General features: G+C 55.7%; 9 protein-coding genes across 11 annotated transcripts; 5 read left to right on the top strand and 4 right to left on the bottom strand.

Moving 5' to 3' along the window:
• Positions 1–64: 64 nt before the first annotated feature.
• PV07_03984 (uncharacterized protein) lies at positions 65–1708 on the top strand (the record flags this gene model as incomplete). The annotated part of the gene is made up of 1 exon (XM_016390749.1): positions 65–1708. One exon carries the CDS (start codon positions 65–67, stop codon positions 1706–1708), a length of 1644 nt encoding a protein of 547 aa, XP_016252651.1.
• Positions 1709–1824: 116 nt separating this feature from the next.
• PV07_03985 lies at positions 1825–4487 on the top strand. 3 transcript variants are annotated; one of them, XM_016390751.1, is made up of 4 exons: positions 1825–3374; positions 3459–3545; positions 3653–3809; positions 3861–4487. In XM_016390751.1, the coding sequence occupies exons 1-3, from the start codon at positions 1993–1995 to the stop codon at positions 3801–3803; spliced, it is 1620 nt and encodes a 539-aa protein (XP_016252653.1). In that variant the 5' UTR covers positions 1825–1992; the 3' UTR covers positions 3804–3809; positions 3861–4487. The 3 variants fall into 3 exon arrangements, with proteins under 3 accessions (XP_016252653.1, XP_016252654.1, XP_016252652.1); XM_016390752.1 differs by having other exon boundaries at positions 1825–3545; XM_016390750.1 differs by having other exon boundaries at positions 3653–4487.
• A 585-nt stretch (positions 4488–5072) lies between these two features.
• On the top strand, positions 5073–6289 carry PV07_03986 (uncharacterized protein). The gene has a single exon (XM_016390753.1). The coding sequence runs from the start codon at positions 5402–5404 to the stop codon at positions 6212–6214; it is 813 nt and encodes a 270-aa protein (XP_016252655.1). The 5' UTR covers positions 5073–5401; the 3' UTR covers positions 6215–6289.
• Positions 6290–6595: 306 nt separating this feature from the next.
• Positions 6596–8284, bottom strand: PV07_03987 (uncharacterized protein; the record flags this gene model as incomplete). Its single annotated transcript, XM_016390754.1, has 2 exons — positions 6596–7855; positions 7985–8284. 2 exons carry the CDS (start codon positions 8282–8284, stop codon positions 6596–6598), a joined length of 1560 nt encoding a protein of 519 aa, XP_016252656.1.
• Positions 8285–8433: 149 nt separating this feature from the next.
• On the bottom strand, positions 8434–9823 carry PV07_03988 (uncharacterized protein). Its single transcript, XM_016390755.1, has one exon. It carries the CDS (start codon positions 9753–9755, stop codon positions 8586–8588), a length of 1170 nt encoding a protein of 389 aa, XP_016252657.1. The 5' UTR covers positions 9756–9823; the 3' UTR covers positions 8434–8585.
• Positions 9824–9980: 157 nt separating this feature from the next.
• On the bottom strand, positions 9981–12340 carry PV07_03989 (uncharacterized protein). The gene has a single exon (XM_016390756.1). The coding sequence runs from the start codon at positions 12165–12167 to the stop codon at positions 10323–10325; it is 1845 nt and encodes a 614-aa protein (XP_016252658.1). The 5' UTR covers positions 12168–12340; the 3' UTR covers positions 9981–10322.
• Positions 12341–12512: 172 nt separating this feature from the next.
• Positions 12513–17009, top strand: PV07_03990 (uncharacterized protein). The gene has a single exon (XM_016390757.1). The coding sequence runs from the start codon at positions 12671–12673 to the stop codon at positions 16802–16804; it is 4134 nt and encodes a 1377-aa protein (XP_016252659.1). The 5' UTR covers positions 12513–12670; the 3' UTR covers positions 16805–17009.
• A 488-nt stretch (positions 17010–17497) lies between these two features.
• On the top strand, positions 17498–21259 carry PV07_03991 (6-phosphofructokinase). Its single transcript, XM_016390758.1, has one exon. It carries the CDS (start codon positions 17923–17925, stop codon positions 20341–20343), a length of 2421 nt encoding a protein of 806 aa, XP_016252660.1. The 5' UTR covers positions 17498–17922; the 3' UTR covers positions 20344–21259.
• PV07_03992 (uncharacterized protein) lies at positions 20500–24769 on the bottom strand. Its single transcript, XM_016390759.1, has one exon. It carries the CDS (start codon positions 24337–24339, stop codon positions 21043–21045), a length of 3297 nt encoding a protein of 1098 aa, XP_016252661.1. The 5' UTR covers positions 24340–24769; the 3' UTR covers positions 20500–21042.
• Between the last annotated feature and the right edge of the window lie 134 nt (positions 24770–24903).

Consider the following 24903-nt stretch of genomic DNA (forward strand, 5'->3'; position numbering starts at 1 on the left):
TCTAAGGTGGTTCTATTCCTGCCAGTCTTTACTCTTCTCGCCGAATGATTCTTCTGTGTTTGCCATGGCGCAGATTACCCATTCTACTGTCCGCGAGCTTCGCTTTGTCGCTGTCAGCGGCCAGAAATCCCATCCGACGACAGACAAGAAGGAGCGCAGCTCAGTGCGGGCTTTCGTCATGCGAGATTATCTGAGACAGAAGAGCGATCCCACATCGAAATTTACCCCTGCAAACGTGGGCGAGCGCATGACTTCCCACATATCTCGATTTCGATCCACCAGACCTTCTTCGACTGTGAAGCCCAGGAAGCGAAGAACGGTAGCAACTCGTGATCGCGGATCGGGTGGAAAGCCTAGGAGTCAGCGGACGCTTGTCCCAGCACTTCCTGCATCGAACGAGGAACGTTCGCGGAACTCACGGCTGCACGATCTGGACGCGTTGGATCCTTTCGGTACGCTGGATGTTGATCTCAAAGAATCGCAAACCCAAAGTCTCCTTCAATACTACCAAACTTCTTTCTGGGCCAACTCGTTTGCCTGCAATCCCGAGGCGAGGTGGATATCTGTTGCACTAATGGACCCGGCAATCATCCACGCGACACTGAGTTTAGTAGCTATCCACAGAAGAGACCGTTTCTCTATTGATCTGTCCAAGGTCTACTTCAAGCACCGGGGCGAAGCCATGCAGATTGTTGCACGGAGACTGAACAATCTGCAAGAATCTCTGAGTGATGAAACGATTGGTGCAGTGGCGCTTCTCTCGAGTTCCGACAACCACTTTGAATGGCCGTCGGAAGCTCAAACAACCCATTCACAGGGCTTAGGGCATTTGATTTCCATCCGTGGTGGCATGGAGACTTTGGATTCGAACAGACATATCCAGAGGGTGGTAGGATGGGCGGACTTGCTGCAGTCCGCCATGCATGGTACAAAACTTCGACTTCGCATGCCAGCTGTGGTGGAGGAAGCTTCAGCCGAAGGTCTGATTCCGGACAATGAGAACAAAGAGGAGCAAAAGACGTTGTCAGGCACTCTCTTGCAGGATCTACCTCAAGGCATAGGCGATATGCTGCGACAGCTCCGCATTTTGTCGTCCTTGAAGACAGTTTTGCTCCAGGATCGCGAACAACAATTATGCCGGACATTTAGCAACCTGCTCTGGAAACTCGAGTATTCTATACTAGATGTGCCACAGAGACCGGCGAGCGGCGCTGATCACAGTCAAGGGAGTGCCCTCACTCAGGAGAGGCTGATGGGAGATGTGGTGGGCATCGCCACGCTGATATTTTCATATCTGACCCTCCGGGACCTTGCTGCGCCTATTCTCTACCTCAGGCTGGGTGGTCGGCTGAGAGCGTCTGCATCCGCAATGATAACGCCTCGGCAAAGACCACAAAAGCACATTGAATTATCGGAAACCGAGGGTCAGCTCCTTGGTGATCAGTTTCTGGGCGACAGCCAGCTCGCTGTTCTCCTGTGGTCGTTTTATCTTGGCTGGCGTGGCTCCCAAAAGGACGTCAAGAACCGGACATGGTTTGCTGATCAAGTTGCGCAGCTTTGCTGGAGGCACGGAATCTTATCGTACGAGTCAATCAAGGGGAAGATCCAGAGCGTAATTCCCCAAGCGCGTACGTTGTTGGAGATTCAAGAGGACTTCTGGGACGAGGTAGAAGAAGTCATATGGTCGGAGATGATCTCTCTGCACTAGGACCATGAGAACACTCGATTTGTATATCAAGGATTGTGCCACAATATTACTTCGGGGGACTAGAAGCGTTCTAAAGTGAATCTTTAACTACTGAGCAAAGTGTTCAGACTTTGTCAGCACTTTATGCGCCCCTCCCCACACATCGCGCACCACCGTCTCCTCGCTCCACCCTTGGGGATTCATCGCGTCCATCGGTCGCGTGGTGGAATAGTGTCCAACTCGAATCCCAACCTGATTTAATCACCTCATATTGTAGCCTTTTTCTTTTGCCCCTCCCGTTCACAATGGCCCGAGGAAGACAACAGCCTGCCGAGCAGTCCGACTTTGAAAAGCAACGCCTAGCAAATATCGCCGAGCGCGACGCCCTCCTCAAAAAGTTAACCCAAGAGGCGCAGCAAGCGGGCCTCTATTCCAAACCGCCATCGGCCGGCACGCAACATGGCCAAAAGCGAGCCTCGAAGCCCAAGGGCCCACCTGCGAAGCGGGTGAAGAAGGAGCCCGTGGAAGTTCTGCCTCGTCGCACCTCCTCACGGCTGGCGGGGCTACAAGCAGACAGCGAAGTGGCGAAGCACAAAGCAGAGGTGGAATATGAACAGCAAAAGGAGGTCGAGAGGCAGAAGAGACAGCGCGTCACCGGCGACCTCAACTTCGCGGCGGCCGACGGAGCGAGTCTGATCGGGACAGATGTGATCCTCAAGGGCGTCGCCAAACCGTACGAGCGCACCTTTGACGAACAAGATATCCGGGAGACGACGGACAAGGACCTCAAGGCGCTCAGGGAGAGGATGAGCGGGCTGGGCCTGTGGGATCAATGGGAGCCGAACCGCATCAAGATCACGCCGGAGAGGATATACAGCATGGCGTTTCACCCGACAACTTCGAAACCCATTGTCTTCGCGGGCGACAAGTTCGGGTCCCTGGGGATCGTGGACGCGTCGCAGCGACCAGACACGGCCGTCAAGGAGGAAGACGCAGGCGACGAGGACGAGGATGAGGAAGAGACACGCCCTGATCCTCAAATCACGCATATAAAACCCCATACCCGCACCATAACCGCGATGCACAGTCACCCGTCCAAGCCGCAGACACTCTACACGTCCTCGTACGACTCTTCGATCCGGGCGACGGACCTCTCCAAATCCGTCGCCGTGGAGGTATACGGCCCCTCCAGTCGCGAAGACGACGAACCCATCTCGGGCGTAGACATGTCCGCCACCGATCCGCACACATTGTATTTTACGACTTTGAACGGCGCCTTCGGACGGCACGACACGCGCCAGCCGCCGTCTGCGTGCGAGTTGTTCCAGCTCTCCGAGAAGAAGATCGGCGGGTTCAGCTTGCACCCGCTGCTCCCGCACTACGTGGCCACGGCGTCCCTGGACCGCTACATGCGGCTGTGGGATCTGCGCAAAATCACCAAGAAGTTGCCCACGCTGGTGGGCGAGCATGAATCGAGACTGAGTGTGAGCCACGCGGCGTTCAATACAGCCGGGCAGGTGGCGACCACTAGTTACGACGACACGATCAAGATCCACTCATTTGGCGTCGGTAAGCATGCCAAAAAGGGGACGCAGGCGCTGGAGAGCATGAGTTCCTGGGCGGCAGGCTTTCATCTGGACGAAGAGGCAATGAAGCCGGAGGTCGTGGTGAGGCATAATAACCAGACGTGAGTTTTGCGATCTCTTAGACACGAACCTTGCTCCGTGCGGGCAATGGCAGTGACAGACTGACTTTATGCTTAACCCTACAGCGGCCGATGGACCACCATCCTCAAACCGCGGTGGCAGACTTATCCCGAAGACAACATCCAGAAGCTGGTCGTAGGCAACATGAATCGGTAAGGACGTCCTCACCCTGGCACTTCTGCCGCTTTCCTTTCCCATTGAATTTTCTCCTCCAGGCTGGAACTCGTCCTTTGGATTTCTTTTCTAACAACTCTCCTAGATTTGTCGACGTCTATGCCGCCAATGGGGACCAGCTCGCCCAACTTGGAGGCGAAGGCATCACTGCTGTTCCGGCCGTAGCTGTCTTCCACCCTTCCAAGGACTGGATTGCCGGAGGCACCTCGAGCGGGAAACTGTGTTTGTGGATGTAGATACTGGTATCTAACGATGGGCCACGTCCGGAGTACCATGGACTGACTCGCACGTAGATCCTTTCCAAGGGGGATGACTTGTACTCGGTCTTTCATCGGGCTTCTTCCTCTTTCATTTCCTTTCTGTTATCCCCAGTTGCTGTCGTACAACAGACCAACTGGCCCAGATCGCGGTGAACCACAGTCTCACAACACTTTCCGGCCCCTGGCACAACAACCCAAGGCTATGTGACCAGCCTTGTCCCTGTGGAATTTACGACGATGAAGCAGCAGTGCAAATAATCGGGAATGTGCTGTGACATTGTCCAGGACGGAACGATCCACAACGGAGGGAAAAAGGAGGGTAAATTGACTTGCTCGACTTTGATCTGTTGCATCAGGCTGTGTTTCCTACCTCCAGATCGTCTCCTCAATCTCATCCAAGGTTCCCCCTTTTTACCTTACCTGGGACGACTCAACCGATCTCAACTCTTGAACCAGTCTGAAGACCTTGGTCGTGTGTATGGACGGGAGAGGTTTGTTGTGCGGTTCTGGCGTCACGTCTTGGGGCACTTTGTTGGGTTAACGCATTGGACAACTTCCAGAATGGTTCGGGTGATTTCTTTTGGTTTCGTTTGGTTCAGGAGCAGCCCGACCGATCTTGACGCTAGTCGATGGCGTCACTCGGCGGCTTTATGTGGTGACTGCGTGACCGCGGGTGTGTCAGTGTTCCGACGATGCAAGAAGCCGCTGATCCGTCAATGTTGTTGAAACTTGTGGGAGGGACAGGAGACAGTCGGATTGTCTGTCTCAGCAGGTTCTAAGACAGGTGTGAGTGACAATGGCACGGATCTGAAAGGAACGCCTCACCACATTTTGACGAACCTGCGCTCATTATTCAGAGGACGAGGGTAAGCTGAGGGTGGTGGGCCTCTCTCCATACCCACCAAACTTGTACAGAGGCTTGAGAGGTACCGAGTCCCTCTCAAGACCAATCCGCGTGCTCTCACCTCATAGTTGGCGAGGGTGTCTTAGTTGGCGAGCCCAATCTCGGGTGGCCGTTGAGTGCGACCATCTGCTGTGTCCAATACCGATATGAGCCAAGGACCTAACGAGGTGTTTGTGGCAAATCTAGGTTAGCAAAGTTCATCCAGCAGGCAAATCTGGACGGCCCAAGCCTTCTCAAGCCTCCCAAGTCTGGCCTCCGGTGTCTTCAATGGTGGTGAGTGGCGTCAGCTGTGACTTTGCGCAGTCTGCACCTGTTGGCAGGACTAAGCGTTATTATTTGTAGGGCGGGATTCCCCTGCAGCGGACCTGCATCCATCCTCCCATCCATCCTCTCGTTGCCCGGTGCCGCCAATTCAATCGTCCCAGTCCGTTGGAGACCACAACAACAAATACACGGGGGGTTTGGTCGTTGAAGGCGTTGGGTTCGCTCGTTACTCGACGTCTTTTCTATTCCATGCGCAGAGTCGGATCCTCTCGTCGTCGTCGGGTCACACGGCACTAGAGTTGCGACAACTCGATCTTCCCATCCCGCCCTAATCCGTGCTCAAGAATTCTCCTTCACCAGCCTGCTTCTGCTTCGTCTTGAAGTCAACTCTCATCAAACAGAAGCCATGGCTCCCACTCACCGCTACGATCTTGTCAAAGACCAAGACCAGGACGATGTCAAGGACGAGCCCCAGCAGCCAACACCACCCACCTCTGTATCGTGGTGGAAGATTCTGCTCGGCATCCTCTGTCTTCTGGCCAGTGCTGGTGTAGGCGCGACGCTCGCCATTGTGCTTGGTCCCTTTCCCAAGGAGTCCAGCGCCGCCGCCGCCGCCGGCAGCAGTGCAGCACCCGCTATCATCAGCGCATCCAGCACCACCTCATCCGCTGCAGACCTCCCACTTCCCACGAGACCCGTCGATTCTGTGGAGGAGAAAGTCGAGGACGGTGACGTTCTGGACGGCCAGATCCTCGAGTGCGGATACAGCCCCGAGGAAGCGCGCGCCAATGGCTGTGTGTACGACGTGATGATGCAGGACTGGGTCCCAGAACCCTGCTACGACGCCGTGCTGACGGAACGGTACCTGGCCCAGGGAAACTGGACGTGGTACGCCGACGCCGAGGGCAAAGTGATCCTCTCAGATGAGGAAATGCGCAAGGGCGAACACGGCTCGGCCTGGATGTCGTCGAGCTACCACCAAGCGCACTGCATCTTCTCGTGGGACAAGACCGTCCGTGCCCTGCGCAACAACCGACCAATCAGCCAGGAACTGTTGTCCTACGACCACGTCCTTCACTGCAGCCACCAGACCCTGAATGGCGTCGAGGTGGATGACAGCATTGGCGTACGCGCACCCACGAATTATGCCAAGTGTGCGCTGTATGATACCTGGAAGTACAATTGGATCCCAGACAGACATTCTTCCACCACAGATTAATTTGTTTTGATATATATACCAATCTTGCGAAGCGTTTTATGGCAGAATTACAATTTCAGACCTTTTACCGCAGAATTTCCCGCCGCTTCATTTTCTTTTGTTGTCATGTCCCCTGAGGGCGGAAATCCCTAGAGAACACTTGGTGGCATTCATGCACCGTTCGAGGTGCAAGTGCCCGCCTTTTCCCTTGAAAGTCTTTCCAGATCGCGGCTTTTGGAGTGAATAGCCGTCCGGTCGCACATCTAGTGGGTGGGTATATTCTGTTCCGTTCGCCATCTTGTTGTTTTGCGCGCTTTTTCCTCCCGCCAGAAAAAAACAAAAAACAAAAAACAAAAAACAAAAACAAAAGCACCAGACCCCACCGCTGTGTATACAACTCAATCACGACTCTTCAAACAGGTCATACAGCCCCATAGTCTGCGCATCATCAAGTTCCAGTCCTAGGCTGGCCGCCACGTCCTGCCTCAATTTGGCCGTCCCGCGCCGCGGATCTGGCGCCACCGCGCACCTCAGGAACGAGACGCCCCGGCGCACCAAGCTCGTCACGACGCTGCATTGAGGGCCGCTTCCCGGGTCACCAGCACCAGCATCAGCACCAGCATCAGCCAGCGACGATTGAGCATTCTGGGCGCAGGACGGGCACGCGGGATCCGCGCAGATCCAGGTCTTCCAGAAGGCGCAGTTGATCAACTCCGCGCCGTGCAAGAGGTACGCGGACCGGAGGACGCGATCATCGTCATCACTATCACCATCCCTAACAAACCTCCTGGTTTGAGCAGGCTTGTACTGGGATATGAAGCCTTCTATGATGGCGTTGACGGCCGATAGGTGGCCCCTGGCGTACCCTGGCGGGTGTGTATGAGCAGCGACGCGCAACAGCTCGAGGTGGGCGAGGAACTGGCTCACGTCGCCGTTGACGCCGCGCCCGCTGATGCTCGCGAATTCCCAGTCGATGATGCCCACGCCGACGTCCACATCATCCACATCCGTGTCCACATTTGGTTCACCGGTCGCGACCCCTAGGTCGACTAACACCGCGCCAGTCCAACAATCGCCGAGGACGACGCATTGTTCCTCCAGAGGAGTCGGGCGGAGAAAGTCTGCCTCTACCGCTGCGAAGAGGGTCTCGGCTTCTGCTTCGTTGAGGAGAGAAGGGAACTTGAGCAGGTGGGCTCGGATCGGCTTGATGACGTGGTCGTGAATGGCAGTCTTCATCTCTGGCAGCGACGGGAATGTATCTCGCGGTCGTTGCTGCTGACCGTCACCTTGGGTGTGGAGTGCTCCAAGGACAGAATGGACGCTGCTGGGTCTGTGCAAGCATGCAAAGAACGTGCCCAACTTCTCGCCTATCCTTCGATACCTCGCGATCTCGTGAGCGTCAAGCGTATGGCCAAGGCAAGGGGATGACGGCGGCGGCTGCCACGCTGTAGCTGCGCCCGCCGCGTCCGGCGTAAACCCACCCAGCTCGATGAAGACTTTCGAGAGGTCGGGCAGTGGTCCCAAGTCGGAGAGGACGAGGACGTGGTCGGTCGGATCGTGAAGGAGCAGTCTGGGAACCGTGACTCCCGACGCCGCCGCTACATGATGCAGCACTCCTATGGTCGAGAGTGACAGACTGCTTGATCCGTCCTCTCCCCCAACCTGAGTGCCAGGGAGAAATAACGCCAACGACGCTGCTTCGACTTCCTGCGACCGCAACATGGTTAAATCCGCAGACCGTAGACTTTGCCATGCGCACGCGCGCCATTCATTAGGTAGATATGTACCTACCTGACGGCCCTGCGACATGGGCGCACTCTCGCCCACGCCGGCAATAAACGGCGGCGCATGCTTCAAGACCAGCGACCCATAGCCCGGGAACCTGCCTTGCCCGCAATCTAACCCGGCAGCACTGCCTCTCGACCCCAACGTCGCCGACGGGGTCTTAGCTGGTGCTGTGCTCATGGGACTCGCAAAGCGCGCTTTGCTCGCCCGGGCAGTCACGTTGACCACCCCGCCAGCGAGTTTCTCCACGCGGTAGACGTACGCGGGATCGAGACGGCGTAGGTACGCGGCGAAATCAAAGTCCATGGATTCCGGGGTTTCGTTTTTTTCTTCTCCGAATGGGGAGAGTAAACGGAGACGAGAAACCGAGGGATGGTTGAAGAGGAGGAGGAGGTAAACAGTGAGAATGAAGAAGAGGAACAATGACGAGGAGGAGTGGCTTCCCTCTTAGATTTCGTGGGAATTTTGGGAATGAATACGAAGGGTTGACCCTGCTGGCTCTTGATCTTTCTGGTGTACATAGCAGAAAAAGGAGCCTGCGCAACACGTATTACTCCATCCTCTACACAACCCGAGACCGAAGACGCCTCCCAACACAACGGTTCGGTCAAAACTCCATCTCGTAGTCCAAATCGCCCGGCCTGTCCATGACTTCGAAGGGGGCGTCCTGCATATCCAAATCCACCATGTCGTGCGGACCACCAATGATGATGTCCCGATTCGCTCCCTCCAACGAGCCTTGCAGCCTCCCGATCTCCCGCTCCGCCATGCGTCCAGCCTCCTCGAGCGCGCGGAGGACACTTCCCAGCATCTCCTCCAGCTTCAGGTCCCGGAGCACCTTCTCGTACCGCCTCATCTTGGCCGGGTCCCATTCCTCCTCGACCCGGTCGGGGCCGCGGAAGGAGTCCTCGGGCCGCAACTCGACGTCCTTCCACTTGTTGCGGAACTCCTTGGCCACCCCGATGTACTCTCTGACGGGGCCGGTGCCGAGGATCGCGTGGAGCGGGGTCGCCGGGTGGTCGAGGGCGGCGAGCACGTTGGCGTGGAAGCGGTGCGCCGCGCCCTGGAAGGACAGCGAGTCGCCGATGATGGGTTGCGAGGCTGCTATCCCACTACCACCACCCACTCGTGCCTTTAAGGAAGCCGTACCACCACCACCATCATCATCCTCCGTCCTCGTCGAAGCTGCTGCTGCCACCGCGGAAGCGGTGATCACAATCCCCCAAACGCCGAGGAGGCAGACAAGTCCCCGCTCCAGCAGGGCGTAGAACTCGTAGAAGTCGATCTTGAACTGCCGTTCCGCGTCGACCGGGTCGATGATCAAGTCGTACGGTCCCAGCGTCGCCCGAGGCCCCGCGGCCCATTCTGCATCAAGAACCCCGTTCGGTTGCGCGTGGCTATTGGAGCTGCCGTGGTGCCGCTGGCTCTGGTGCTCTTGGGCCAGACTGAGCGCGCGATGGGACCAGTGCGTCAGACTGTTGGCTTTCCAGGCCAGGCGCCGAAACAGCCTGCGGAAACGCTGCAGTTCAGCCTGTCGCGCGAGATATCTTCGTTGCGTAAAGCTGGCTGGTTTCGACGACGGCGCGGAAGTCGGTAAGAGTGGTTGCGATGGTGGTGGTAGTGGGTGTTGTTGCGGCGGTTGCAATGAGCTCAATGAGGCTTTATCCAGGGCACGGGGCGAGGCCGCTCTTCGCGTCCAGGCCGGGATCTGCGTTTCTCGCTCGCGACGTACATCGGGACTCGCCCACTTCGAAGCTGTCAGGTCGAGATTCTGCATGGCGTTCCAAGGTGGCTGCGGGAGAGGAAATCATGTTCCATCATTTGGTCAAGAGGACACTGTTTCACCGTGGCTCTAGAAGTGGCGGGGGATGGACCGATGCCTCAACTTCACGCTCTCTTTCTGTATCGCCGACAAAAGAGAGCAAAGAGGGGCATAGTCTGACGAGAAATAGTACAGAGACATGATTCACTATTGACTCAACGGTAGTTATAAGGTAATTTATTCTGTCCTTGGGCATAATAGCATCCTTATCCTTATTAACAATATTAGCTCTTTTTGATCTGGCAGCCACCTCGTCGCTATCCAGAGTAAGCATCTTTCTAGGTCAGACTGTGCTGCTTATTTCTTGCAGCGGTTACCCTCCTGCCAATATTAAGATGAAGATTGGAATGGGTGTATTAACGTAGTGCGCATCCATCATTGACTGCATAAAGCCTGATTCCAGTCGTCCAATCGCCGTGTCAACAGGAGCGTATGCCATAACCCGATGCCAACAACATTCGTGTGCTACCGATCCCATACCAATGAATAGAGCCCGTTCCCCCAATCAATTGATGTGCTGATTCAATGACTCGTACCCTCCCTCGTCCCTCTCCCTTGCTGTTCCCTCCTACCCCCCTGGCTGACCCGGCCGGTGATGTCTTGCCATGTCGCATCGAACCTTCTGCCTGTGCTTGCCAATAGGCCTTCCTCTTCTTCCTCGAGCTCATCTTCCTCCGCGTCCGGATCTGATAGCTTCGGTGTACGGAACAGGAGAACAACGAAGCCGAGCAGGAAAATCCCCAGAAAGACGAACTGGGCCCAGAAATCGACAACACCGAAGAAGGGAAAGTTGACCGTCACTCGATTGAGGAACGTCGACACCACAGAGGGAGTGCACACATTCTTGGCGGCAGGGTTGTCGGTTGACTCTGTGCATGGTACAATGTGCTGGGGGTGATCAGTACAGTCGGGTTGCTCCCCAGGGTGCTTGAGGGGGTGGTCGCAGAACGTCTGAGGGCCAAAAGTGGCGTATTGTGGAGCCACCATCATCGCTATTGAGTAGTTGATAGCCAGTGTCATGAGAGTGAGCATGACAGTGGCGACCAACAATGCTTGTGGCGATGTGTGAGCTTTCCGGATTCTGAAGATGGTGATCCACAAGACGCGGATACCAATGGTCGCGATGCCGAGGATGCTCGCACTGAAAAAAAGCATCACGATCAGCATGAAGATGACATAGTCGATGGGGAACACTTTGGCGGACATGACCAGGATCCAGTTGACCGGTTGGAAGATGTTGATGTGTGCGAGCAGATAGCCGCAGTGCTGTTTGCAGATCGAGTTCTTGGCCTTGTCAATGCCCGTAATCAGCATGCTGGCGAAGATCAACAGCACAATGATCACCAGCAAAAGTCCAAGAATGAGCTTGATAGGCCGCAGAATGGCGCCCAGCTTGATCCAAATCTTCCAGAAAATATTCTGATCTTTCCCCGAGGATTCTTCGGCGAGCCGTTGGTGACGACGAAGAGTGCGCTCTTCGCGGACAAGCGCGTCAAGTTCTCTTTGATCTTTGGAGGACAGGCCATCAGGATTGCCTTGAGCGCGGCCCTCCAGCTGTCTCTGCCTTTCGAGATTGCTTTCCAACTGAGACGCGGTGGATTCGCTTAACGCCGGTGCCGAGATACTAGGCGCGGACTTGATCAGTGTGAGAGGGAGAAGCGCGAGGCCTGCTGCAGTATAGAAGCAGTAGATCAGGACGCCAATCGTGATCAAAAGGCCCAGCGCAAAGGTCAAGGCGCGTTCTCCGTGGTTTTCGGCCAGCAATTTCTTGAAAAAGTCGAGGTCGAAATGAGCTCCCTCTCGGTGACGGGCGACGGGGACGAAGAAGCCTACGAGGAAAAGGGCGACGCAAAGGAAGACGAAGGCCAGAGTGTATTTGGAAGCAGCCCAGAATCTGGAGCCGAATGTTTGCGTACCCTCCTCTTGGGCGATTTCGTCATATTCTTCATACCAGAAGTAGGTAAACGGAATGACGAGCAGACACAAAAGCGCATCGAGCGAGTATAGAAGATAGTAGACGATCCGGAGGGTAAGCGTGATGTTGTCGACCTTCTCTTGGTTTGCCCAATCCTTCCGTCTGCCTAGCTTTGAGCTTGTGGTACTAGAGACCAGCGCGACATCGACCGGAAGGAGGAGGACGGTTGCCAGGAGACATGTGATGGTGAAGATGCAGACCGTGGTGACGAACATAGACCGGTCCCGATGTGTCTGGTAGAGGTAGACGAAGAGACAAGCGACGGAGAGGAGGATGACTATGGCAATGGCATAGACGACCCAGATCAAGGTGATTTGGATGTAACCCGCCGCGGCCATGTTCGAGAAACCTGGTTCCTCGAGCCCAGTCATTGTCAATGGGGAGAGCTGCATGGTGATGGTCTTGACTACTTCAATTGAGTGGTGGGCTGTTCGCAATGGCACAGCGTCTGCATCTCAGGCCAGCTGGATGACTCCAAGTGATGCGAAGGTAAGAGAAATGGTGCAGTGCGGCAGTCAGGCGCAATTGTGACCTCAGGGTGGGAGAAGGTCGTGGTAGCGCAGCTTGAGCGTCGCCTGATGGAAGATGCAAGTCCGTCGTCATAGCTGCCCACTTTGTGTTTGTCTTTCTGAATCCGGACTAGTGCAATACTAGTAGCCCGTCACGTGCACGGCCAAAATATCAAACCCAAGTCGTTGACTTGGCCCCTTCATGCTCTCCGTCCACTCTGTAAGATATGTCAATCTCTACAATCCTCCCTCGATCTGACTATTCTCGGTGATGCGGCTACAAAAAAAGCGCCTGGAAAAGCCCATGGAGATGCCAGGAAGATATTAGTGCTGCTGGCACTCATCCGATCATCTGTCACCCTCCGTTCTCCAACCTCCACCTCAGAATGCAGTGCTACTCCGAGCTCATCCCTCCTTCTGGCGTCACCCACGCCCTCTCCCTCCCATTCACTTCACCCAATGCCGACAACCTGATCATCGCACGGACATCCTTGCTTCAAGTCTTCCAATGCGAGCCCGTCAATGCCGGTCAGGAAACGAGACTTGTCTTGATCGCCGAATACAACTTGGCAGGGACAGTCACCTCGTTAGGCAAAGTCCAGATTGCCGACTCGAAAAGTGGAGGGGACGTCGTCCTCATTGCTCTTCGTGATGCGAAGCTGAGCCTTGTCGAATGGGACCCCGAGTTGCATAGCATATCTACTCTGTCAATACATTTCTACGAGCATCATGATCTCCAGTCTGCTCCGTGGCAACCTGATCTCGCTGAATGTGTCAGTCATCTGACGATTGACCCATCAAGTAGATGTGCCGCCTTCAATTTCGGCGTCAGTAATCTTGCCATTATCCCTTTCCACCAAGCCGGAGACGATCTGGCTATGGACGACTTGGATGACCTCGATGGGGAAGACAGGGAAAAGTCTGTACAGACAGAACAAGCTGATGGGCATGTTCATGGGCCCACAGCGCCTTACAGCCCATCATTTGTTCTGCCTATGACCGTTCTTGATCCTGGCTTGCTGCACCCTGTGGACATTGCTTTCCTCCATGAGTATCGCGACCCTACCATTGGTATACTTTACTCTACCGCTGCCCGCTCCTCCAATATGAGTCCAGAACGGCGGGATGTCACAATCTATGCGGTCTATGCCTTGGACCTTGACCAAAAGGCATCAACCACTTTGCAATCTGTTCAGAAGCTTCCCAATGACCTCTATCGGATCATTGCTCTTCCTTTACCAGTCAGCGGCGCTTTACTGGTTGGTGGCAACGAGTTGATCCATATCGACCAAGGAGGCAAATCCAGCGCTATGGCCGTGAATGAGCTGGCGAGAGAGGCATCTGCCTTTCCCATGGCTGACCACTCCGAGGCCCGTCTGAAGTTGGAAGGCTGTCAGGTCGAGCACTTGGGAAATGCAAATGGTGACATGCTGATCATTTTGAGGTCTGGAGAACTTGCTCTCTTGACGTTCCGAATGGACGGTCGTTCGGTCTCTGGGATGACGCTTCGTCGACTCGGCGACGCACAAATGCAAAGTCTGTTCATGGGAGCAGCGTCTTGCACGACCAATCTCGGAATGAATCGGCTCTTCATTGGGAGCGAGGAGGCCGATTCAGTCTTACTTGCGACGGAGAAGAAGGTCCCTCAATTGAAGCGAATACGCTCCCGAGCGCAGATACAGGCCAATGAAGTTGAGCCCCAGGACGATGACGATGAAGAAGATGGTTATGATGACGATGATGACCTCTACGCCGAAATCATTGACGGACACAATGGCCATTCCTCGAGCGAGCTAAGCGGCCAGAGCTTTCGAGCGGTCGATCGGCTTGCATGTTTAGCACCAATCAACGACATTGCCTTGGGGAATCTGGGCAAGCGAAAACGCGATGATGCCGATGAACCAGACCGACCTGATTCAGCAGAGCGGGAACTTGTCTGTGCATATGGTCGAGGCAATGCCGGTGGGATCGCCTTTATCCGTCGACAGCTGGAGCCAAAGGTAACGCAACGAATAAAGTACGACGATGCCATTGGACTCTGGTGTTTCAATTCTGGTAGAAAGAATCAGAATGAGACTGACAAGCATGTGGACTCTGGATTCGACAACCTCATTCTGGTCTCGCAAGTGACTCTGGACGGCGCCGGGAAGTCTTCGTTGTTTTCACTGGCAGACGAAAATCTGGTCCCGATCGCAGATACGGACTTTGATGAGTCTGCTGGCTCTACCATATCTGTCTTCAAGCTGGAAATGACTAATCACACAATCCAAGTACTTCCTACAGAAGTCCGTGTGTATGATGCCAATTTCGGACTCTCCCAGATATTTCCTGTCGTGGATGAAGAAGAGGGCCAGACAGCCAGAGCGGTGAAGGCCACTTTCGCCGAGCCGTATCTCATCCTTGTCAGAGATGATGGAAACATGACCTTACTCAAAGCCGATAGAGCCGGCGAACTGGATGAGGTTGAGCTTTCCACCACTCTCAAGAACAATTCTGTCCTGTCAGCCTCGCTCTATCATGATACTAGCGATTTCTTCCAGACATCGAGATTTTATGAGAGTGCTGGAGCGTCACGAGGGCCGGTTCTGGCGCTGTTGACATCTGAAGGGCACTTTTGCCTACTGTCACTGCCAAACACCGCCCTTGAGGTGTTTCAATGTGATAGCCTGCCGTTCCTTCCCACTTATCTAATGCAAGGCCTACAATTGCCGAAGCATTGGAGGAACAAGGACGATTTGGCCGAAACCCTCCTCGTCGACCTGGGAGACGCAACTGAAAGTCGACCATACTTGATCGCTCGCAACACGACGGGAGATGTCATTCTTTATGAGCCCTTCGCAGATCCGACGGTGGTGGGAAGCTTCAAGTTCAAGAAAGTCTCGACCAAGCCAGCCGAAGCGCCTGAAGATCAAATTGAGGAAGAAGGGGAAGAAACCTCACTGCGGCCGATGCAAGTCATCAAGAATCTCGCTGGCCACGCTTCAGTGTTCATCCCTGGCTTGCGCCCGATGCTTATTCTACGCAACGCTTCCACAATGCCTCACATTTACGAGCTGGGGTTGCAAAATATCAGGTCAATGAGTGCGATCCACGTTGAAAGCTGCCGCAATGGCTTCGTGTTCATCGACGAGTCCGATCATCTCTGCTTCTCTCAGCTTCCTTCATCACTCATGCTGGGGCAATCAGACTGGATCATCAAGCGCATCCCGTTGGGACAAGATGTCGCCTCTCTTACCTACTTTGGACCTACAGATTCCTATGTCCTTGCCACAAACCACACGGTGGACTTCCAGCTTCCCCAAGACGATGAATGGCATCCGGAATGGCAAAATGAAGCCACGACCTTCTTCCCCACCACGCTGCAATCTACGCTGAAGCTCCTGAGCTCGAAAACTCATCGGATCATCAGCCAGTATCATTTTGACCATTCTGAAAGGATTCTGGCTGTGAAAACGCTCAATCTCGAAGTTTCCGAGGAAACGCACGAACGCAAGGATCTGATCGTCGTGGGCACGGCTCTGGTGAAGGGAGAGAATGTCACCACGCGAGGGAACTTGTATATCTTCGACGTGGTGGACGTCGTTCCCGAGCCAGATGTGCCTGAAACCGATCTCAAGCTCAAGCTCATCACAAGAGAAGATGTGCGTGGTGCCGTCTCGGCAATCTCGGGGGTGGGATCACAAGGGTTCCTCCTGGCCGCGCAGGGCCAGAAATGCATGGTCCGAGGACTGAAGGAGGACATGTCCATTCTGCCGGTCGCGTTCTTGGACATGCGGTATTACGTGCACGTGGCGAAGGAACTTCCAGGGACGGGTCTGTGCATTTTGGGAGACGGCTTTTCGGGATTGTGGTTGGTAGGGTACTCGGAAGAACCGTACAAGTTGCAGATCCTGGGCCGCGACTTCGAAAACCCGGCTGTGCTCGCCGCCGAGTTCTTGCCGGACGGGAAACAGCTATATATCGTCTCCTCGGACGAGGACGGCACGTTGAGGGTGTTGCAGTATGACCCGGAAAACCCAAAGACAGAGCGAGGGACCAAGCTGCTGTTGAGAAGCACGTTTCACAGCGGAGCGGTCCCGACGACCATGACATTGATAGCGTCGTCGGCGCCAAACAATTCTCGTGGCAGCAATGACGAGATGGACCTCGAGGACAGCAACAACGACAGCAACAACAACAGCAACCAGCCGCAGCCAGCTCAGATCCTCATCACCACGCAATCCGGGTCGATCGCTCTCCTCACCCCTCTCCGTGAGAGCACGTACCGCCGCCTCTCGACCTTGCAGAACACCCTGGTCGCCACCCTCGACCACCAGCCTGCGAGCCTCAACCCACGGGCATATCGCCAGGTGGAGACCGACGGCATTGGTGGCCGCGGGGTCATCGACGGCGACCTGGCGAGGAGGTGGTGGGAGACGAGCACCCAGCAGCGTGTCAACAGCGCCGACAAAGCGGGCGGGAGCATCTGGGAACTCCGGGCTGATCTGGCCATGCTCACTGGTGCTAATCTTGGGTTGTGACTGTAGAGAAGACGCGGATTGGGTTCAGGGGTAGTAGGGAGGAAGGACGGCGGGCGGAGAGGTGTCGGATGGTGTCCTCGGTGGAATTTCAGCCTCGTACCCCCTAAGATGGTGGCTGCTTGAGACGAACGAGCGAACGACAGACATGGAGGCCATGGGAAAGTAGGATTTAGCTCCATTGGGCATACCGAAAGACATTGCTTTATCTGCATTTCCTTTTTCTTCGCTTCCAAGTCCAACACCCCTCGGGAATGTCGGTCCGTAGGGAATCGTGTCAAGAGTATTTATGTGTCTGTACCGGGATATGATGCATCGCAGACTGCGCATTGCAGTCAGTATGGAGCACATATTTCGACGGATTGACTGACTGACCGAGCAACCGCCAACTGAGTTCGAAGCTCCTGACCATCCCTGAACAAGACGGACTCGGCATCGGACATTGGACATTGGACATTAGACATTGCGCATTGGACCTTGTTAGACACCAGACAGGCACAAGTTATATCACACCACAGGACCCAAGACGGCCAGCAAGCCATAAAGACGCAAGAGAAGTGTGAGACGGTCACCGGCAACGGCCGCGCCACAGGCGAAGATCAGATGATGTCGAGGTGGAACTTTGGACTAATCAAAATCGTCAGGCTTCAGCCGAGTCTCGATCCCCCAGTTTCTCCACCAAAGAAAGAGAACATCCTTCATCACGACAGATGAGAGACCATCGTGCGCCTCGTTATCCCATGAGAAGGTAGGTGCGTGTCCCAAGGTGGATTACACAGGGAATGCAGAGGAGAGCGCCGGTGGTCCTCAGCAATGGCCTTGATCGTCTCAAACACAAGTGAGTGGGCGTAGGACCAAGCATCCTGCAAAGGGACGTGGTGTGATGGTGTGGCTATTCACCAAAGGCACAATTTATGTCGAGCCCTCGGCCAGATTGTACGCTTCTCTCTTCCTCTCTCTTTCTCTCTTCTTCGCCTCATGCTCTCTACCATCTCACATTCCTACCAAACACCTTCTACGGATGTGTCCTGCTCTCTGAGCGTGCCGCTTGACATTCCACCGCCCGAGGGATATCTGACCAAGACTCGCTCCAACTTCATCGTGTCAACGACAACCACATCATGGAGTTCAGCGTGGGCACCGCATCCTCTAGCACGAGGCGAATCGGGGTCATGACCAGCGGCGGGGATTCGCAGGGCATGAACGGGGTGGTCCGGGCGGTCGTGCGCATGTCGATCCACATGGGATGCGAGGCCTACGCCATCCTCGAGGGGTACGACGGCCTCGTGCGCGGCGGGGACGCGATCAAGCGCATGTACTGGGACGACGTCCGGGGCTACCTCTCGCTGGGGGGCACGTTGATCGGCACGAAACGGTGCCGCGAGTTCTTCGAACGCGCCGGCCGGCTGAGGGCCGCGAGGAACATGATCCTCAAGGGCATCTCGGGCCTGATCGTCTGCGGCGGCGACGGCAGCCTGACGGGCGCCGACCGGTTCCGGGCCGAGTGGCCCAGCCTGCTGGACGAGCTGGTGCAGACGCAGCAGCTCGCGCCCGACCAGATCACGCCCTACCGGCACCTCAACATCTGCGGGCTGGTCGGGTCGATCGACAACGACTTCTCCGGCACGGACGCGACGATCGGGTGCTACTCGTCGCTGGAGCGGATCTGCGAGATGGTCGACGCCGTCTTCGACACGGCGGCGTCGCACATGCGCGGCTTCGTCATCGAGGTCATGGGCCGCCACTGCGGCTGGCTGGCGCTGATGGCCGCGATCGCCACGGGTGCCGACTACGTCTTCATCCCCGAGAAGCCGCCCGGCAGCGACTGGGAGGAGGAGATGTGCGAGATCGTCACCAGCCACCGCGGCCGGGGGAAGCGGCGCACCATCGTTATCATCTCCGAGGGCGCCCAGGACGTCGAGCTCAACCGCATCACCGCCGACCAGGTCGTCCAGGCCCTGACCGAGAAGCTCGACCTCGACACCCGCAAGACCGTGCTGGGCCACATCCAGCGCGGCGGCATGCCCTCGTACTACGACCGCTGGCTCGCCACCCTCCAGGGCGTCGAGGCCGTCAAGGCCCTCCTGGAGGCCACCCCGGACACGCCCTCGCCCGTTGTCACGGTGCGCGAGAACAAGATCCTGCGCTCCGACCTGCAGGAGTGCGTGCGCCTGACCAAGTCCGCGGGCGCGGCCGTCCAGGACAAGGACTGGACCAAGGCCATGAAGCTCCGCGACGTCGAGTTCAAGGACTACTTTGACAGCTACAAGCTCACCACGTCCACCAGCGAGGAGAGGCCGCGTCTGCGACTGCCCCCGGAAAAGCACATGCGCATCGCCATCATCCACATTGGCGCCCCCGCGGCCGGCATGAATCCGGCCACTCGCGCCGCCGTGGCTTACTGCCTGTCTCGCGGGCACACCCCGCTGGCGATATACAATGGCTTTCCGGGACTACAGAGACACCACGACGATGAACCGGTGGGCTCGGTCCGAGAACTCAAGTGGATTGATGTCGACGGTTGGGTCAACCAAGGCGGCTCCGAGCTGGGCACCAACCGAAGTCTACCGAGCGAAGATCTCGCAAAGACGGCTTACTGCTTTGACCTGTACAAATTCGACGCCCTCTTCTTGATCGGCGGCTTCGAGGCTTTCACTTCCGCCAGCCAGATCAGGAACAACAGAGACAAGTATCCTTCTTTCCGCATTCCACTCCTGGTCCTGCCCGCCACCATCTCCAACAACGTCCCCGGGACCGAGTACTCGTTGGGCAGCGACACCTGCCTCAACACCCTGGTAGGATTCTGTGACGTGATCCGGCAGTCGGCGTCGGCCTCGCGGAGAAGAGTGTTTGTGGTCGAAACCCAGGGTGGCAAGTCTGGCTATCTGGCCACCATGACAGGTCTTGCCGTTGGTGCTTTAGCCGTTTACACGCCAGAGGATGGCATCAACATGCGCATGTTGTTACGGGACATCGACTTTATCCGTGAAGACTTCCAGGACGACAAGGGCGCCTCGCGGGCGGGGAAGATCATCCTCCGCAACGAGCGCGCAAGTCAAACTTACACCACACAGATGATCGCCGACGTGATCAATGTCGAGGCCCAAGGCAGATTCGACGCCCGCGCTGCAGTTCCCGCCCATTACCAACAGGGCATGAAGCCCTCGCCGATTGACCGCATCCGGTCCTTCAAGTTGGCCATCAAGTGCATGCAGTTCCTCGAAGACAACTTCGCCGGCAAGAGCCAAGACGAAATCAATGCGAATCCTCTGAACGCGGCCATCATCGGTATCCAGGGATCGGAAGCCGTCTTCAGTCCCATGGGCAGCGACTACGGCTTGGAAGCGACCGAGACGGACTGGGCTTTACGTCGCCAGATCAACGAATATTGGCGGCCCATCAAGGACGTAATTGACATCCTCAGTGGTCGCCCAAACGACACAGGTGGCAATCCCTACGGCAAGCTGCCTGGATCCCCTGCAGAAGTGTTTAGATCTGTCGCCCCCAGCCGCGCGATCAGTCCTCTGCCACAAATTCTTTAGGCTGCTGCTCCCTCAGACGAGTTCCGGACGGCACCGATGCGGTGTACCGTGCAGGCTTTGCCTCTATCAGAGAGTATGAGGGTGCGAGTGATGTTGGAGTCAATGGCTCGTGACCTTGGTCCTTGTCGAAGGATCCATTGAAGCGTAGGGTAAAAGGTAACCGACAACCACGGTGGTAGCTTCGGCGTCGATTTTAAGTCATCCATGGGGGGACGATGGCAGGCACGGTAAATTGTAGGGATGAGGTAACAAGTTGTGCGTCTTGTCAAGGGGGAAACCAGACAATAATGGCAAACACCAAGAGCGAATGGTGGAAACAGATTGCTTCTCATGCTCAGGCGGCTCAAAGCTGGCCTGGAAGGTGCTTGCAGAGTAGCCAGTAGAGAAACAGGACTCGTTGTGAATGTGGCGAAGTGCAAAGTGCTTGTGCGATTGCTAACTAAGGCCAGAAATGCGTGTTCTGATGCTATCAGCAGAAAAGCAGATCCCACAATGCTCGTACGACCTGGCAGAAAGAGGATGATGAATGGACGACCCCATCTGCCGGCCCAAGGCGGAAAGCCCATCAGGCTGCACTCAAGGCTATGAAAAGCACCGATTAGCTAGAGCTGGCTCTTCATCGGAAACTAGACACCATCAATCGAGCAGCGCAACTGACAAAGAATGGTCGAGGCACTATCCGCACGCAGTCCACGACGTTCAAGGGGGACTATCGCCTCTCAGCAAGTCTTCGTCCGGCTCAAAAGGGGCATCCTGCGCCGCAAAATCCATCATGCTGTCGCTTGCATTGTCGTGTTCAAACAACCGGGCCTGCGCTCGATTTTTCTTGCCTTTCTTCTTCTTAGTGTTACTAACGGCTTGAGGTATCTCATCCTCCAACATTCCGGTAGGGCCTGTGGCCAAAGACGTACTCCCAGAGAAAACGGTCGTTTCTCGATAGATGATAGAGCCTTCGTCTACGGCGTGCTGGCTGCTGATGTTCTGTGCATATGAGAGAACCTGGTCGCCAAAAACCCACTTCTGCTGCGATATTGAACTGGGAGTCTCCGTGACAGGAGCCTGGCCAGACCTCGTAGTCGAATAGCCCTCAAGCCGAGTCTTTACCTTATCTGGAAATAGGGAAATGGTGACTCTTCGGTCGGAATGGAAAGGCTGGTACGGCGCATTGGTCTCGATTTCGGCTGAAGCGAGCGGGTGCGGCGTCCTCGAACCTCCGTCTCTGGTAGGTCGGACTTTCCAGAAGCTGAGCAGTGCAGAGCCCTCACTGCCGTCCCCGTGTACTTCATCTGGGCGATTTCTCGTGGGGAGATCTGCAGCGAGTTCCGCGGCCTTAGGGAGCTTTATTGCGACAGCCCTGCGTGCATCGAATACGGACACCGTCTCCATCTGACGATTCTCTCTAGGCTTTGTCATCCGTACGTAGTAATTCTTGATGTTGCTCTCGTCTAGAATGGATAATACTGGCTTCCCGTCACGCCGCAACCAACAGAAAATTCCCACCCGGGCTGGGATCTTCAGATGAAGCCTGCTCTGATTCGCGTGTCGTATACTGGTAACGGTCTCAGTAGCGGCACCCAGAGACTTGCTAAGTCCAGCCGCCACCGCCCTGCTACCGCTTTTGATTGTGGTTGTAGAGGCGAAACCGATCCCTGACGGGGCCATCCCAGCCATTCCACTGTTGATACTTGGTGCCCTCCCGCGAAGGCTTGCAAGCATCGGCTGTGTTCTACCTGCAATGCTCATAGCAGAGGCAAAGAACCCCCCGGGCGGGGCAGGATCATGTTCTGCCTTTACCTGGGAGGGGTCAACCGGCGCCGAAGTCGGCCGATGTTTTTTGGTGGGAGGTGGCGGCCATTGAAAGGCAGCTTTGGGCAAGTCAAAAAGGTGAATGGTTCGATTCTTCGTCAGAATGGCAAACCGGCAGCCTGTTGGGCCATCCCAAGCAACGTCAACGATGGAAGAAGGACTCAAGCGTTCGTAGCGTGCAATCTGCCGCACGCGTCCGCTTTCAGCAGAATTTGAAGTTGTTGAAACTCTGACATGTTTGATCTGCATCAGATCCCAGATGTACTGCACGTCACCTTTGCGATTGGCTGTCAAAATGCCGAGACCAGTTGGCATGAATGACAGAAAACTACAGCCTCCCGGTGGTTGGAAGGTGATCATTGGGCTGGATTCGGAGGTGGGTTTCCGGCCATGGTTGTCTTGGAGCAGCTTCAAGTCGATTATCGTGACTAGATCCGGGTCCTTAGACATGCCTTGCTGGTCAATAGCGTGAGTAGGCGGAAATTGTGCCAGACCGAGCTGGGGAGGGTAGACTGGGGGACTGGAGGATGGAGCGGCTTGCATGTTGGTGCTGGCCGTGTCCCTTTTCCAGTAACTCTGCCAGGTCTGCATGCCTTTTTCGCTGATCCATTTCGCGCCCCTTACCGCCTCCTGGGCGAATCCTTTGGCGACCTTACTGAGGAATGTGTCGACATCGGGAGACTCAACATCGCAGTTGGGCAAAGGTCGCGAAGGAGCCGTCCCAGCCGTAATATTGGAGTTTTTATTATGCACCACGTAATCACCCAAGATAGCCCCAATGGATCTTCGCGAGGGTGTGCTTGCAGGACAAAAAGAAAGCCATCGCCCGTTAAGACTGAGAATCGGGAGAGTCTGGCTATCTGGGCCACGACCGAGGTCGGCAGGTGAAACATCTGCATCCGATCCTGGGCCGTGAGAAGAGGAATCCCTCCGGTGAAGTTGAGGTTGTATCGTGGTCCAGTACTTGCCTAAACATTCAAATACCGCGGACTCCTTTCCTTGTCGAATGGAGAAGACAAACATTTCCCCGCTGTCGCCGGAAGCAACAACAAGAAAGTTGCCGCTCGAATAGACCTTCAGATTTGCTGCTGGACTAATGCTTGCAGGTACTCCGGGGAAGCTCTCCGTGAGCGTTTGCACTCTCAATAGCTCTGCGACCTGACAGCCTTTGCTCACCGAAAATATCACCACCTTCGTCTCGAAAGGGTTATGGTGACTACCAGGGAAGGGTCGGTCTTCTTGAGCAGGGGAACCAGATTGGGACTCACTCGGCCCAAAGATGGTGAGCGCGACTAGAGGCCTGTAGTCTGCGAACGGGGTTTCGCAAGTATTCCATGTAAGCAGCGAGGCATCAAGTATAGTACCTTGCACGCCGCTGAGCGCTCCCACATGTTCCATTTTCTCGCCATTGTAGCTAACAACATGCAATTCGCCGTCAACAGCAAGCAAAGCAGCCTCACGGAACTCGTTTCCTGAACCTGGAAGCCGACCGAACTTCAGTGGCACAGGTTCTGGCAGAGGCGTATGCGGAGGATGTAGGCCCAAGTCAACATCATGAGGCCCATAGAAATGCTGTTGAGGGAGATGAGGTGGGGCAGGCGGAGACCCATAGGCAGTCATGCCGTAGCCATAGGGCGATGTCGAGATTCTCGAGTGAGTCGGGAGCGGAGGTATAGCACTGCTGTAACTAACTGGCCGGGCCTTCCGCAATGGAGGAGAGATGGGAGGACTTCTGCTATTGAAGACGCCTCGGCTACTGAAGCCTGGCTCATAAGGGGGAGAGCCGCCTGTATTTAGACCAGGAATGGGTTCGATAGGTGGAGTTCTCCCATGGGCAGCGCTCCGGGCCCAGTTGTCTGCTGGGGGAGTGTGCTCATCAGACACCTTTTGGGAAGCATTCGCGTCGTTCAGGACGTCGAACGGACTGATCTTTCTGTTCGAAGGAAATGTTTGGGGCAGTTGGCCCAGGATGGAAGGAGGGTTTGAGGAAACAGGGGGTTGTTGAGATTGGCCCATTGACTCGACAGTCTTTTCGGCATGATCGAGGCTGGACAGCTGTTTGACAGCAGCATTCTTTGTCTTCCGCTTTCCTGCTTTTGAGGCGGGAGGATCTTGGTCTACCACGGTTTGAAAGCCTTCTCTTTCTGAATTCCTGGACTCGACGGAGGCTGGCTTGTTGGATGCTGGCATTCAAGATCTGGGGTGGGACACCGTGTGAGACCTTAGCTGACTACTCTGTCCGAGCAGCAAGGTTGAATCTGCAGGAAGAGGGATCAAATCCGCAGTACGTGTAAGGACGCTGTGCAGTTGCTCAGGACTGAATCGAGGGACCGGCGCGGGGTTATTCGACGCGTCGGTTGGAGAGAGTATAGGTGAGGAGTGGTGGTCTCGAGTGGCGATCAGCTTGTCACCAGCGGCACCAGCGGTTACGTATTTGGATTAAAGGAGGGACGGATGGGCAGTGTGCAACGAAGGACTTATAGGTATCTTGTCTTGTTCTTTGTCTGGCTCAGCAGAAGGAATGGTGGTAGTCAGAGTCAGTCAGGTGGCATCACTTATAAGTACCTTGGTGAGAGCAGCTACGTACAGAGGCCCTCAGCAATCAAGTAGTTGAGTCAGGAGGCCTCACAGGTGAACTCTAGTGGCCTGCTTATCGGCAACGGGGCGCTGCGCGGGCGTCTGAATGGTCACTGAATCCCAAGCACCCGGGGCGGTCACTTGCAGCACCGTGCGGGGGAGACGTGCCCACTGTCC

The sequence above is a fragment of the Cladophialophora immunda genome, assembly GCF_000835495.1.
Source record: "Cladophialophora immunda strain CBS 83496 unplaced genomic scaffold supercont1.2, whole genome shotgun sequence".
Classification (NCBI taxonomy): domain Eukaryota; kingdom Fungi; phylum Ascomycota; class Eurotiomycetes; order Chaetothyriales; family Herpotrichiellaceae; genus Cladophialophora; species Cladophialophora immunda.

Excerpts from the sequence above, each read along its gene's own strand:
- PV07_03985 (XM_016390750.1), top strand. The coding sequence starts at position 1,993 with ATGGCCCGAGGAAGACAACAGCCTGCCGAGCAGTCCGACTTTGAAAAG. Across the intron at positions 3,375-3,458 it reads GTGAGGCATAATAACCAGAC|CGGCCGATGGACCACCATCC; the intron begins GTGAGTTTTGCG and ends TTAACCCTACAG. Across the intron at positions 3,546-3,652 it reads GTCGTAGGCAACATGAATCG|ATTTGTCGACGTCTATGCCG; the intron begins GTAAGGACGTCC and ends CAACTCTCCTAG.
- PV07_03986 (XM_016390753.1), top strand. The coding sequence starts at position 5,402 with ATGGCTCCCACTCACCGCTACGATCTTGTCAAAGACCAAGACCAGGAC.
- PV07_03988 (XM_016390755.1), bottom strand. The coding sequence starts at position 9,755 with ATGCAGAATCTCGACCTGACAGCTTCGAAGTGGGCGAGTCCCGATGTA.
- PV07_03989 (XM_016390756.1), bottom strand. The coding sequence starts at position 12,167 with ATGCAGCTCTCCCCATTGACAATGACTGGGCTCGAGGAACCAGGTTTC.
- PV07_03990 (XM_016390757.1), top strand. The coding sequence starts at position 12,671 with ATGCAGTGCTACTCCGAGCTCATCCCTCCTTCTGGCGTCACCCACGCC.
- PV07_03991 (XM_016390758.1), top strand. The coding sequence starts at position 17,923 with ATGGAGTTCAGCGTGGGCACCGCATCCTCTAGCACGAGGCGAATCGGG.
- PV07_03992 (XM_016390759.1), bottom strand. The coding sequence starts at position 24,339 with ATGCCAGCATCCAACAAGCCAGCCTCCGTCGAGTCCAGGAATTCAGAA.